At 38.4% G+C, this 14,377-nt stretch overlaps 1 protein-coding gene across 5 annotated transcripts in view; it reads right to left on the bottom strand.

The window, feature by feature from the left end:
* LOC129639097 (fibrous sheath-interacting protein 2-like) overlaps positions 1-14,377 on the bottom strand; it is a 72,820-nt gene that overhangs the window by 9,343 nt on the left and 49,100 nt on the right. For 2 of the 5 annotated variants that reach the window (XM_055563990.1, XM_055563992.1), the window contains 2 exons: positions 14,152-14,185; positions 9,849-11,311 (listed from right to left, as the gene is read on the bottom strand). In XM_055563990.1, coding sequence (XP_055419965.1) covers positions 10,466-11,311; positions 14,152-14,185 — 880 coding nt within the window. In that variant the 3' untranslated portion in view covers positions 9,849-10,465. Of the gene's footprint in view, positions 1-1,432; positions 1,922-9,834; positions 11,312-14,151; positions 14,186-14,377 lie in introns of those variants that run through there. The other 3 variants (XM_055563991.1, XM_055563993.1, XM_055563994.1) reach the window with 3 other exon arrangements.

Genomic DNA, 14,377 nt, shown 5'->3' with positions numbered 1-14,377 from the left:
GTGGCAAAGGTCATGAGGAAGGAGGCTTGGCATAGGCAAAGGCGGGATCGAGCCTCAGGAGTCCCCCTGGAAATTCTCGAGCATCTACCCCCATAACCAGAGTCTGCCTACTTTACTGCTTTGTGCTCTCACCTACACCTCTGACTTTACGGGGGGCTGTCCCCCACCACCACCTCTCTCTGAAAAAGAGTTAACTTACAGCTCCAGCTAATAAAGTTCCTGGGCGTGACAAGAATGTTTCAACCTACAGACTCCTTTGGAAGTCCTCTAGCCTGCCTGAACAGATTCTTCCGGCCACGTGTGATTGTCCATAGCCTCCCAACCGTGAGAGGCGTGAGATGTTCTAAACTGTCTAAATACAGATTCCTTGGAGCAGTTAAAAGATTGATTAGAAATTGTATTGGTGAAGGGTTTTTCACTTGTTGGGCCAATGTTTGCTGCTAAGTTTCCATATCCCTTACCTTCTGTGTCCCTGGGAGTGTATTGATTAATATAATTGGTGTATAGGAATGTAAGTAGTAGCTTTAATGTTTGTAACCTTGGACCCTTGAGTTAATTCTTTTCTTGTTATAGCCCACCACACCTTTGCCCTATAGGAATGCAACTTTATCTAATGCTTTTGGAGGGTGGTGCCTGACTTTAGAATAATCACCTTTAGAGAAAAATGAGTTTTCTGAAGAAAGGATCTTAAAATGTTAACAGGCCTCCTGGCCAGAAGATGATGTACATCACCTACACTTTTGCATATGATAAGTTTGCAGGAAGAAAGCCTGGCTTACTGCATGACTCTACCCCTTCCCCCATTATCCTCTATGCACAACTTAAGGTATAAAAACTACTTTGGAAAATAAAGTGTGGGCCTTGTTCACCGAAGCTTGGTCTCCCCATGTCGTTCTTTCTCTCACCTTCTGGCTGAATTCCCATCTGTAGCGTGGAGGCTCGTCAAGCCTACTAATTTTGCCTGGGCTTCTAAGATCTGACCAGGGAGGCCTTAGTGTCTCCTCTCCTTCGGGAGAATGGGAGGACGCCTGCGGCCTACGTAGGTGATGCAAATTCCTTGTCTTGGAATTTTATTAGCTTTCCATGTAAACCAACTTATTCAGCCTCTTTTCTTCGCTGAATTTTCTCACTGATTCTTTCTCACTATCCTTATTTAACCACTCTTTATATCTTTAATTCTATTGTATCCTGATCACCGAAGCCATCTCCCCTTCCAATTCCCTGGACCCACCAGGGCTGGACCCCGGCACCTGGCTTCATCTGTTAATCATTTCCCTTTTGTTGTAAATATCATCAGAGCTGGGAGAGACTACTTGGGATCCAGGTGATGCCCTTATCTTCCTACCCAATGTGTATTACTTGGACTAAGTTTGTGAAACTCTCTACCCTTTCTAGAGACACCTGGTCACTGATAGTTACATTTCTCACTTACGCTCAGTTGTGTCTTTTTCTCCCAAGGCGAGTTTGTGACAGTCAAGCATTTTGAGGTAGTTACATCAATGTTAGAATCAGTTATTAGTGTCTGTTCAGATTCCGTCTGTTTTGCTGGTGACACTTCAGTCATTATAGTTACTCTGGATTTGGGCTGACATTTTCCTACTGACAAAAATTTTTTCAGACTGCATTTGCTAACTGGTGGCTTAGGGTGAGCCACTGTGCTGGTAGTGAGCTTCATGTCTTCTTTTACTTGATCTTCAAGTGGGCTTTCTAGAAATTCTTCTTCTTCTTTTACAACCTCTTGTAAAACAACTTCATCTTCATCAGAATCTACGCTTTCTTCTTTATTTTCTAAATTTTCTTGAATTATTGACCGAATGATTAACCGAATGATAAGATCTTTTTTGCTTTGAACATCTTTTAAAAGTTCCACTTTGGTGATGTCGGGCTTTATTAAGCTCTGAAATGAATTTCTACTAGAAGTCTGGAATTAAAGAGACAGTGAATGTTAAAAAACAATCAACTCAGTCATTTTTGCTGTGGTTCTACTGTATTGAATAGTAAGGCAACTTTCACATGGTTTCTATTTCAATTTAGTAAAATTACTTATCTTTAAGTGCCTTTTACTTATATATTAGTCATATGTTTAAAAGAAAAAATAAATGAAAATCACAAGCAATATTTCCTCTTTTCGATAATTCTTTTTTGCATTCAAGATTAACAGTCCAGTTCAAAGAAGAGACCCTAAGGTTCCTCCTTTTGCTTCAAAGTTTACATTTTACTCATCAAGAAATGCAAAATGCATACTTTAAGTACACTGTTTTCATCATTTGCTTTGCAAGTCTTTTAACAGATTTAGACACGATAACATGTTTTTCTGAACTTCTTACTAGGGAACTAATACACCAATCTAAATAAAGAAATTTTCATGGAAAAGACAAAGTGTTGGCTGACCGGGATTTTTAAAACTGATGAATAATGGCAAAATTGTGAAGGAATTTGAATGTTCACTCCTCACCCCTCCAACACCCTAATCCTTGGAACATATTTTCCAAAGGAAGCTTCAAAGAGTAAATTTTCATTCTCTTCACCTCCCTAGTCAAATGTTACTTTCCATTTTGCAATGTTAAAGCCAGATTAAGGAAGAGACCATTACAGTTAAACAAATAACTTTTCCCATTTCTGTAGCCTTTTGATGATGCCACAGAACTTTTAAGTTAATTTGAGTTATCAATCCTAGATCCCTCTGTAACACTGCAAACCAGATTTTCAGATAAATGCTGCCTTAAAGGAATATCCTTTGTGCAAAACAAAATCTGAGTTAACAACTGGTTTGAGGGGCTCATAGTGAAGCACTCTTTGATTTTCACCCTCTTCCACTTCTTTGAAAGACATGGGGTGCTCTAGTGCTGCCTGTGCAGAGTCACTGGATTTCTGAGATGAAATTTGTAAGACAGTGCCTTCTGGGAGAGAGTAGTCTCCTTTCACAGCTTGATCAAAATGGCTGAAGGCTTGGGCTTCACTTCTAGGAGATGATGGTTTAAACTCGGATTCGAGCCCTTCCATTGGCTCTATGGTTTTAGTTGAATCTCCGGTAGAGTATCTGACATATGAAGGTACATCTAAGGAAGTCTTGTCCTTTATTTTCATATCTTCCTCTGAATAAGACAACAAGCTGGAGACTTGTGGAGGATCATCCCAGCAGCTAATTCCCTTTGACTTTGAAGTGGACATTTCTGGTCCAGTTGTAAATCGGGAGCAATTAACACTGTAGACATTTTTAGCTCCTTGGAGCAGATTTTCCTTTGCATGGCTTTTGATCATCAACTCATAGAAATAAGTGCACTGGTTTATCAGTGTGCTGATGATCTGACTTGCTACAATGTTTTCTTCAAATATGCTAGTTGAAGATGGTTCCTTGTGCATTTTTGTCTAGTTTGTTCTTAATTATACTAAGCATGTCAGTAACAGTATTAACAGCATAAGTAAGCAATTCTGAATGGAAAAAAATAAAGCTGTTGAAGGCGTTGTTTATCTTTTCCTGGGAAATCATACTACTTGGTTTAGATTCATCAGGAAACGTAGTCAGTGTTTGTAACTTGGGAAATGTTGTTTTCATTGGTGGTTTCTGTTGCACAGCAAAAAAGTTTTCAATAGGTGTTCTCACAATTTCAGAAAAAGCATATGTAGAGACATGTTTAAACTGTAGGTCTGCAAATGACTCTAAGGTGTTCAGAACCCCTTCCAAGATCTCTTGAGTGATTTGGTGGCCAGCGATCCCCAGTGTTTTGTCTTTCAACTTTGTGTTGTAAGTTGGTACATCGTTAAGATTGTTCATGAGGAACCACATTTTCTTCTAGCAGCAGTTTCTTTCTTGCTTTGTAGTGTTTCTTTACTATCCGTTGTGAACATCTGAGTCAAGAAGCACAACTCTAATTTTTCAAATAGTTTTTTAATGATTTCCTGGCCAAATATATTAATTTGTGCTTGAGAATCCTCAACTCTAGAAGCAGCTCTTTTAAAATGATGGTGACTGCTTTCACATGGCTCAAGAAGTGACAAACCTAAAAGTGAAATGGAGTTTTAATTCTTTTGCTTTTGTTGAAATTTTATTCAAAACAGCCTCGGCTATCATTGGTAGCTTATATTTTTCGTTATCCATGTTGCTTGATTCTGTTTGCCATTTGTCAAACATTTGTTTAAAAATATCTTCTTTGGGAAAGAGTTTGTATAGTTGTGAAGAAACATTCTCCAAGGAGAAATGGGCTTCTGGATTTGCAGCAGAGGTTGTACTAAAATACCCCCCGTGGAAGTTTGAGATCATCTGAATGTGAGCCTTTTATTGGATTGGCCAAATTATTCTTCATAGCATGTAGTCCTTGCAAAACTGCACTCACTATTCCACTTGCTCTCTCAATTTGATCAGAAAGTAAAGTGTTTACATTTGCCACTGCTCTGTTTTGCCTCACCTCTTCAAATTCATTCACAGTTGTTTGCAGAATATTACATAGTATATCCCTGGCATACATTTTTAGCTCTGCAGTGGGGAGTTTTGCTCTCAGTGAGGGACTTTTGGCCTCCCCTATTGACAGTAGGTGTGGGAGCCCAATGGAAGTCTTGGACCAGCTACCTTTTAGGGTCTTTTCTCTAGGACCTAACTTGGTTTTGCTTTGGGCTTTAGCTCCACTAGGTCTGAGCTGTGGTTTTGTTCCAAATTTAGACAAAGAGTTAACTTTTGATTTTGTTTTAAAATTTGTCTTAACACTTGCCCTAGGGCTGCCCTTGGGGCTAGCTTTAGAATTACATGGCCTCAGAATTTCATCAGATTGACCTTTAGGGGACGAATTCTCTTCTAGATTCAGCAAAGCAAAATCTGTGATCTTTTTGAGAACCTTTTGAACCAAGTGTTTACCCAGTCGCAATGGAGAAAATTGCAATAAGGTGTTTTCCAATGAACTGACACTTCCAATGCCTGTGTAAGGATAAACTTGTGGTATCACAGGTTTAGGGGGAACACTGCTTTTTTCTGCTTGTTTCAGTTCTCTAAAGCATGATGGATTCATCAGTAATCCATCACTGCCAGAGGCTTCCATTTCTCCTCTGGTCTCACTGTTTTCATATAACGAGGTCATAATTACTGAGAACAGTTTTGTGTAAGCACTTTCAACTGTGTCATTTACAACACTGCTTATATGTGACTGTAAGGCTTTTTTTCATGCTGATGTTTTAATTTTAGAATCAGATGTAAAGTGGGGGAGTTCATTGAATGGAGAACAATGTTCTGTGTTTTCCAATACCCTTTGATATGCCTTCTTTAAAATTTCCTTAACTACACTTAACAAAGAATTTGTTTTTTCCTGTCCAGATTCTCCATTTCTAAATATTTCTTCCAATGTCCTTCTCTGGTTTTCCACTTCTTGTGTTTTTTGGTTTTCACCTGACTATTTTGAAAAGAGAGACAGTTTGGTGTTGTCTTCCATTTTTCTTTGACCTGGCACTATTTCATTTTGTACAGCTAGTTGGGTAAAAAGATCAGGGTCCTGCTTTGAGTAAAAGCCACTTGCCTTCAAAGATACTTTATTACATAAACTCTTTAAGATGTTGTTGACAGTTTCACTTGCAATGATGTTTTCTTGAAATGAAGTATTGTTTGATATGTATACATCTTTTGGATTTCTAGGTCTTTGTCATTTTTTATAAGCGTCAAAATGGTACTGGCGATGAGGTCAGCATATTCCTTAAGACTAGCTTGTGATATATGAATTGCAGGTCTATGGTTTTCTCTGTAATTAGCTAATGTGTAATTTGTGACTTCTTGATGGACAATGGTTCCAGCTGTTGATATTTTCGGGACAGTCACATCTAATGGCGTTTGGTTTGATTCAAGAAACACACTGTCATTTTGTTTACAATTTGTAAATTCTGAGCCAACATCCGGTTTTTCTCTAGTCTCAGGATCAAGAATAAGTAGCAAATCTATTCTTTCTGTGGCAAAAGATTTTAATCTATTCAAAATAGTTTTAGTAATAAAGTAACAGTAAGCATTTTCCTTACATGGATCAGGAGTAGGTTTCTTAGCATCTTGTTTCTTAAGTACAGTTGTCTGATTATCATCAGAAAGAGCTGATTTCAGCTGAATATCTCTTACCTTTCTTGCAAGAGGAAATCTCTCCCTTTTCCTTTCATTCACTGAATCTATAACAGGAGGTTGCTTACGCTTTGCCCTTTCATTCACTTAGTCTGTAACAAGAGGTTGTTGACGCTCTGCCCTTCCATTCACTGAGTCTTTAATGGGAGATTGTTGATGCTCTGCTTTGGAAAATGCATCAGAAAATGCTGTAGACAATCTTGGAGAAATGGAATCATTTGCACTGATGCGAACCATGATAGCAGAAGTGAGATTTTAAAGAACAATATCCACCATATCATTGGAAATCATAGCAACGCGCTCCTTAGGAACTAAAAGTGTAAGAATAGCCTTATTTGTATACCTAGGGTCCCTTTCAGAGTTTGTTTCTAAATGTCTCCCACTTACATTACATTTAAGAGTGGATACAGCAAGTGGGAGATTATTCTCATCTATTGTTTCCTCACAGATATCAATTAAGATACCTTCAATGGTATCTAGTACTTGAAATTGAAGTTCTTTTACGATAATCACTTTTATTGAATAGCTTTTCAATAATATCTTCTGGTGCAACTGGATCAGTCTCTCTGTCAAATACATTTTTTTCATATTTGCCTTTAGTAGACACAGTATCTAGCACTGTGCTAACAACCTGACTTGGAATACTTTCAAAGGCCACAACACTCTGAGTTAAGAATGGACTTCTTATGTCTTGATCTAATTTATGTTTGATTCCTTGTAAAATTTGTCTAGCCACTTCTGTTGCATACATATTTAATTTAGAGGCACTCAGTTGACATATCGAGGCGGTCTTTCCGGATTTACTGTGATCCATTGAGCAACAAGAAAATTGGTCTTCAGAATATGAATCTTTGGTGGATAACCATGGTTGTTGTAAAGCAATCTCATCCTGCTGTGAAGGTAAAGCCACAGGAACTGTGAAAATGATGTGAGGACAAAAGAGAGCCTTTACTGTGGAAGTAGCAAATGCTTCTAAATTTGTTAATATTGACTGTATAATATCTTCAACTACATTTATTTTGGTCAGTTTACCAATATTGAAAGTGGACTGAAATGTGCGTGGATTTCTATCCAGTATGGTAGAATAAACAGGGGACTTTCCTCCATGGGTAGGTTTAGGAAAAGAGATTATCTGCTGGAAAGGTGATAGTATTATTATACCTATTTTCACTTTCATTTCTATCTGTCATGGCAGCAGAATAAAGTTTTTGAAATATGGTTCTAACGACACCATCTGCAACAATGGTTACATCTGCTTCAGATACTAAAGGGCCCACTGTTTTCTCCAGGGACTGAACAGATGTTTGAGCAAATGGTTCATCTTCAGCATGAGGAATGTCACATAAATGGGACTGGGGAAGAGTAAACACCTTTAATTGACCAATTAAATCATTGTGAAAAATTTCATTCAAAGTATTTCTTACAATGGGCACAACTGGGGACTTTTTTGGCTCTTTGAGTTCCACTTCAAAAGTTTTTAGTGTTTTTTCTAGTTCCTGTTGCTTAAGAGAATCGGATTTAGTTTCATCTTCTGCTGGTCTTTCCTCCACAGCACTTTCTTTCTCTGTATCTGCAGGATCTTCTAGATATGAATCTGGGTCAGCTCCTCCAGGAAGAAAATTTCCATAGATTGGCCTATATCTGTAATTTTCAATGCCTCTCTCTTCTGGTTCAGGTTCGTTAAACATATCTGGAGACACTGCATCTAAAATGAAATTGACTAAACTCTTAAGTATTTGTTTCTCTTGTAGTGGCTTACTTATACATGTTTCCAAATCTGGCAAGTTCATGTTTAATTCAGTTTGAAGAGCTTTCAAAATAGTACTTGACACTTTCTTTGCATGCCTGTATAAAGTCGACTGCAATCGTTTTTCATGTGTGTTACCACAAATGTTGGTATTTTCACTTTCACAGTATGTCTTGTTCTTTTTATATCCACAGATTATAGCACCAAGATTTTCCAAATTTCTATTGGCAAACCCTTCCAACTTAGCAAAAACCATTTCAAAGATGTCCGAGGCCAAGGTTTTCAGTTTATTCAGATGCTTTTCTTTTCTGGTTCCTATTTTGGGGGCAGTAGTTTTCCCCTTGTTAGTTATCTCTTGGCTACCTGTAGTTTTCCCCTTGTTAGTTATCTCTTGGCTACCTGGCCAGGTCACATTGGATGCTATGCTTGAGATTATGTCATAGCATCTGCTCATTTCCTCAAGAAGCAAAGCAAATGACAGGCTGTCAGTGTCAATACGCTCTGAGATAGCTTTAAATTCTGAATTTTTGAAAATGCCATCTGTCTCAACACCACATAGTTTTCAAACAATACCTTCTAGAATTGTACGAGAAATGAGCTTAATACTGGACTGCAGTGTACTGGTTGTTCTCAAATTCTTATTGATCCCCTCTGTATTTTGCTCATCAGATAGGGGAGCATGTGGGTGGTCTCCAGTGAGCTTGCATAACATACCATACAAGGCATCTCCAATTCTACCTAACACTTGAAATCTAGTACATTGGTGAACTTCCTTCTGCATGCGAGGGCAATGAGAAGGCAAAAGTTTTTGTTGATCAATGCCATCAGTCCCATGTGAGATTTTAGACCTTAGCTTATCTGAAGGGAGTAAAATATTACTTTTATCTGTGTTTCCACTTAACACCTCACAAATGCAAGTAGCTAATGAACTTGTCATAATGTCATTATTTAGCTTTGTGACAACAGAGTCTAATTCATTTTCGGCGTCAGCAAAAAATCCTGTATCTCTAAAGTTCTTGGGAGGGCTATTCTTCCTAACATTTAGATTTTTCTTATTGTGTCGTAGTTCTTTCTGGATAGCACCCAAAACAATTTTTACCACTTTAGTTGTGAAAGTACTAAGGTGAGATCGAAATGAAGATTTCTTGTCAGGAGCAGGCTTTGAATGGGCAGCATGGCTTTCTGGTTTGAAGCAGGTTTGTAATTTTGGACAAATAAATGAGTTCAACTTCTTAAAAATTGTGCTAATGGTTTTATCATTAAGGTTATCTACAGATTCTGATGTTGAGCCACTTGTTCCAGATTCTACCCAGGAAAGTTTTGTAGGGTCCACGCTAAGTGCAGATAAAATTTTCATCTTCCTTTTACTGTCAAACCATATTTGTAATAACTCTTTGTTTGGTACATCAGCATTATCTAGAGGAGTTTGATGTACTGATGAAGAATGTTCGATAATATGACAAGAAGTTACGTGAAGTATTTTTAATATAGCATCTACAGTATCTTGAGATACCGTATGGATTTCTGACACAGAGGACATCTGGTCCATCCATTCTTGATGTGATGGATCCTGTGGTTCTCTTGAGGTAAGAAGTGAAGCCTCTCTACCATCTTCATAATCTGAGCGATCAGATGGCCCAGAAGATAGATCTTTGAGCATCTTTGCTAAAATACTCCTAATTATATATCTTCTGAGGCTTTTTGTATTTGATATGTTTCATCTTGACTGAAAAGCAAAATGTCTTTATTCCAACTTGGCTTGTCCTTTAAAGGGTCCTTATTAAAAGCTGGAAAGTCAGTATTTAATCCCTGATCGTGAAATGCTCCTTTGCGTCCATAAGCAGGCTTTGTAGGTAAGTTCATATTTCTTCTGCATTTAAAATCATTGTTTTCTCCAGTTAACCAGTAGTCAGGAACCTGTTCTTGTAATTTTGCTTTTTCGTCTTTGACAGATGAAATCAATACATTTTCTACAATTCTGTCTCTTTCTTCATTTTTGTCTTCAGAATAAAGGGCCACACCAGGAACATTAACAGGTGGAAACAGGCTCCCATACCTAGGAGCACTAGCTACTCCAGTCCTGGTGAGTCTGTTCCTTTCTTCAGTGCCAGAGGGACTGCTTATTCTGGAGTGTCTGCTCTTTCGGACATCTGTTTTCACTGGTTTCTGATGCAGCTGAGCCAAGAGAGCATCAAGTAGCTGTAGGATGATCACTGTTTCTTCAGTTGCAACTAGCCTTTCATTATGAAGTCCAACTTGTATATAACCTAGTATAGTGCTGACTGCTTCCTTTATATAACCAACCAGAGAGGACTTGGAACAAATAGTTGAGACTAAATTTTGTATTTCTTCTTTGCAATCAAACTGGGAGCATCGGTCTTAGCACTGGATTTCCGTTTGCTGGCTCTTTGAAGGAACGTATACGTTGGGTCTTCTCTGTGTTGCTGATAAGCTGGGTCAGTAGTGATTTTAAGATGAGCCAATTCACTTTGCTTAGCAGATGCAAGGACCGTCAGCTTTTCTAAAATCACACGAACCATGTCCTCTGCAACATCATTCATGTTCTCCAAAGCATAAGGCAGTGAAACTTCTGAAGTTTTTTCTTTTGGAGAAATAAAATGTTCTCCACTGACTTAATCTGATTTAAAGTGAACTGATACATTTCCTGGTGAAAATTCCTCAGTACATGTTTTCTTAACTGCAGACTGTAACTTCCCAAGCACATTTTCCATAATTTCAGCAGCTGCTGAGGAAATATCAACATTGGAGAGCAAGTCTCCTTTGTCAGTGTCAGTTTGGGCAGGCAAAGGTTCGGTCGTAACAGAGGAAAGGGTGGGGATGGTCTGGGTTAGTTCAGACACCATTTCCTGAAAAACGTTTCTTAAAATCAACTCAGCTTCCTCTTTTAGATGATGTTTAAAGTTAACATAAACATTATTTAACTCCTGCATCTCATTGATAGCTTTTGCTTTTTCATCTGAAGACAGTGGGCATTCTAGGCTATCTGTTTCATCTTTACATTTCCTAGTGCCTGTTTCAATCCGTACAACAAGGTGACTATCGGATTTACAGGTTTTAAGGTTGGCGGATTCAGATATCTCATTATATTCAGGTTTGGGGGCTTTAGGTTTGTCTTCCAAGTGTTCTTTCCTGTGATATGTTGTTTCTACATCTGTTCTTTCTTTACGGGCAAGAGATGATTTTGATGGGGCCACTGGCTGCTCTATTGACCTGTCAGCTGCCTCTGTACAGGGCTCCGCCTGAACCATCTTACTTGTTTCATACAGAAATGTCTCACAGCATGAGCTGCAGCAACTCGCACTATCAGAAGAGAGGGTGGAGTTATCAGGCATTGGGCATGTAATATTTTGCAATCTTTCTTCATATTTTGTGATGGCTGGGTATAATACACTGGTCACTGCAGCCACGACCCAGGTCATGACATTTTGAATTCTACTGTTCAGTTCTTCAGAAGTTACCTGGAAGGGAGGTGAGTGGGGATAGAAGGGAAATCATGGATAAATTACTCGTTTTAGGGACAGCAACTAACTTTTAATTCCTTATATCAAACAATGCATAGTTAGAATCCAGCCATGGTGTATAAGGAGAACATAGGAAATCTATTTAGAACACCAGATTAATTTCAAGTTGGTTTATTCTCTATGGCTGTGATCTATTTTTTGAATGAGATTTCCTTTGATTCAAAATCTCTTGGACGCTATACTTGTGCTCCTAAATGTATACTTGTATCATCCCCTAGATTGCCTAATTGTTGAATATTTATTGTGCAGTGTAGCACCCTTAAAGCTGTCTGTCCATTTTATCTTTATTTCAAAAATCTGAACGTATGCCTAGCATATACTTGAGCTCACTGTTGGTGAAATTTAAATGTTAATAAAGTAGTACACCCATTGAAAAATAAAGCAGAAAAAAAAAATCCCTTGGAACTATATAATAGTTTATTACTGAGGGTAAATGGCTTCTTGGTTAGAAAAGATAGCCAAGCTCATAGAAAACAAATTCTCTAGCAAGAGGTAAGACTATGTTATGATCCAAGCGATACCTAAAAAAACCAGATTGCCTCTAACAAACTATTTCATGAAACAAATCTGCAGTTCAAACATGTATGTGCCTTTGTGGACAGAGTCTCCTTTTAGGCATCTGTTTAGCTAGGAGATGAGGGTGAAAAATAAAGCCTCACTGTGGAGAGGTCAGCCTGTGGGCTCCCTGGCTGGTCTGTTGCTGCCTTTCTCGGTCAATTGACTGTGTTGATTTGCATATGCAAATCACCACAGCTACTTGTTTAAGTTTAATCAATGGGCAACAATTAGCACTGATGATTTAAGGGAAATGAACAGGCTTAGGTCCAATAAAAGATTATCAGTGCAAACTGTCTTAGATTGGGAGGCAGAGGTCAGCTCAAGAAACAAATACATTAATTTCAGAAGGAAAAAAGGCTGAGCCCGAACTTGGCTCAAACAGCCAGAAGGTGGAGCACTTGAGGGAAGCTGGGGTCTCTTTCAGTAAGTGCTGAAGTAGAAACCCAGGGCCTGGACTTGAACAGCCATTTCCTCATGTTTAATTGTGTTTATTGTTACAGCTTAGACAGGGGACCAGGGGCAGATGACAAGTGCACCTGCCAGACTCTATAACTGTTTGTGTACGTTTACTTATTGCAGATATATTTGGGGGTCATAAAAATCCTTTTGCCTATAATAAAATAGCATTCTTTTTAAAGTTGTTACTATCCTCAAGACAGCCAGACCAAGCATGTGTACCTTCCACAGGAACTGTTTCTCAACGCTGTGGCTACAAGCCAGTGGCAGCAAAGGCTGGATGCCTGGCATTTTAGCTGTGCATTGTTTGATATCCTGGCATTTGGGCACCGGATTCCCTATCATGTGGTTGTTAATTCACAATTATCTCTGAAGTTAGCCTCAGATTGTTCAAGGTTAGGCCAACATTCAGAGAAAAGTTAACACCTTGCTGAATGTAGCATATTCTCTCCTGGCCAGTTAGAGAAGGTTTGGAGGACACCTCCAGGAAAAGTCGTGTTATTAGAATCCTTCCCAAATCTCTTAATGTAGGTTTTATTGTGATAAAATGCACATAACATAAAATTGACCGTTTTAAATTATACAGTTGAGCAGCATTAAGCACATTCACAGTGTTATGCAAACATTACTACTATCTAGTTCTTGTAAAGCACTTTTTTTCACCTACCGTGCAGACCAGAAAATGGCTACTGAGTTTGAAGAACATATTAATAATTTGAAATGACAGCATACGGTTGAAAAACACTTGTTTTACATAAACATGACCTAAATCAGACACTTCTAAGAATCACATTTAAACATTAATAAATAAGCTACTCACCTTCTTGGTCTAAATTGATTGAAATCTGTTCCAATACATATGAGCTAAGCATTTCAATACATATTATTTTCTTGTTACCAGAGATAATGTACAGTAAGTAGATCTACATTATTACTCTTAGGGTAGCTGAGAAGCATGTCCAACTTTGACATATAAAATTGGGACATTTGTCAAGTTTTTAATGAAGTGAAATGTGATAAGTAGAATCTGATTTTTAGCTCATTTTCACTATACTAGTAAACCAAGAAATATCTTCCTGGTGCCAGTATGTCTCAGCCTTTGTGTTTGTTGGACGGTCTATGAAACTCTCACGTACGTGTGAAAAAGTATGTGAATGTGCTACTCCCCTGAACCCCTTTCTAGTTCATGTTTCTTCTAGCCCCAAAGTTGGGGCTTATCAGACTTACCTTATGCTCTTCACCTGGTCCAAGTTGCAGCTCTCTTGAGACCCCCTTCTTCTGATGGAGTAGCCATCCTAAGATTCTTCTTACTCCCAGGAGAATTACAAGATAGATCTAGGCATCTTGGTTCACTTACCTGAGGGGCAGGGTGCTCAGCCCTTCAGCCAGATCTGCAAGGGTCTGCAAAGGCATTTCCTGTAATGCCTTCCCATTATGGAGTGAGTGTGTGGTATTGGATGTTTTCTTTGTGATGATTAAACCTCCCAAAGCTCCCCCAATCTACCCTCCTGAGGACCCGGGGCAAAATGGCGATAACAGTAACTTTGTACCCCGCATAGCAATAACTCTTTGAACAATAATTTCGGACCTTGGCAAAATTCAAGATTAACAGAGAGTGAAAGTCAAGGAAGAGAAAAAGGCAAAGAGGAAAACGGACTAAAATCAATAGATGATTTTGCTGGTAGTCTGATTCACAGATTTTTCTCTAATAACATATCGGAAAATATCCTTAATTGCTCTATAGTGAATTTCATCATACATACTTTCTCTTGACAGCGATTTGGATGGTAGTCTTGTCTGAAAAAGTAAAAAGAGATTGATTTTATTACTCATGGTTAATCATTTATGTAACTTTCCTCCAAATTCCTAATCATTGAATCAGATTACCTGTTTTGTGCTTGGGAGTTTTGTTTTCTCCCCAGCAATTCACAAAGAAGAATAAGCTTTATTTTTTTATCTAATCTCCCCATTTATCCTCTTATTTAGATA

This window comes from Bubalus kerabau, chromosome X (genome assembly GCF_029407905.1).
Source record: "Bubalus kerabau isolate K-KA32 ecotype Philippines breed swamp buffalo chromosome X, PCC_UOA_SB_1v2, whole genome shotgun sequence".
Lineage (NCBI taxonomy): Eukaryota > Metazoa > Chordata > Mammalia > Artiodactyla > Bovidae > Bubalus > Bubalus kerabau.
Note: the sequence above shows the minus strand (reverse complement) of the source record. Positions and strands in the feature narration are given on the sequence as shown.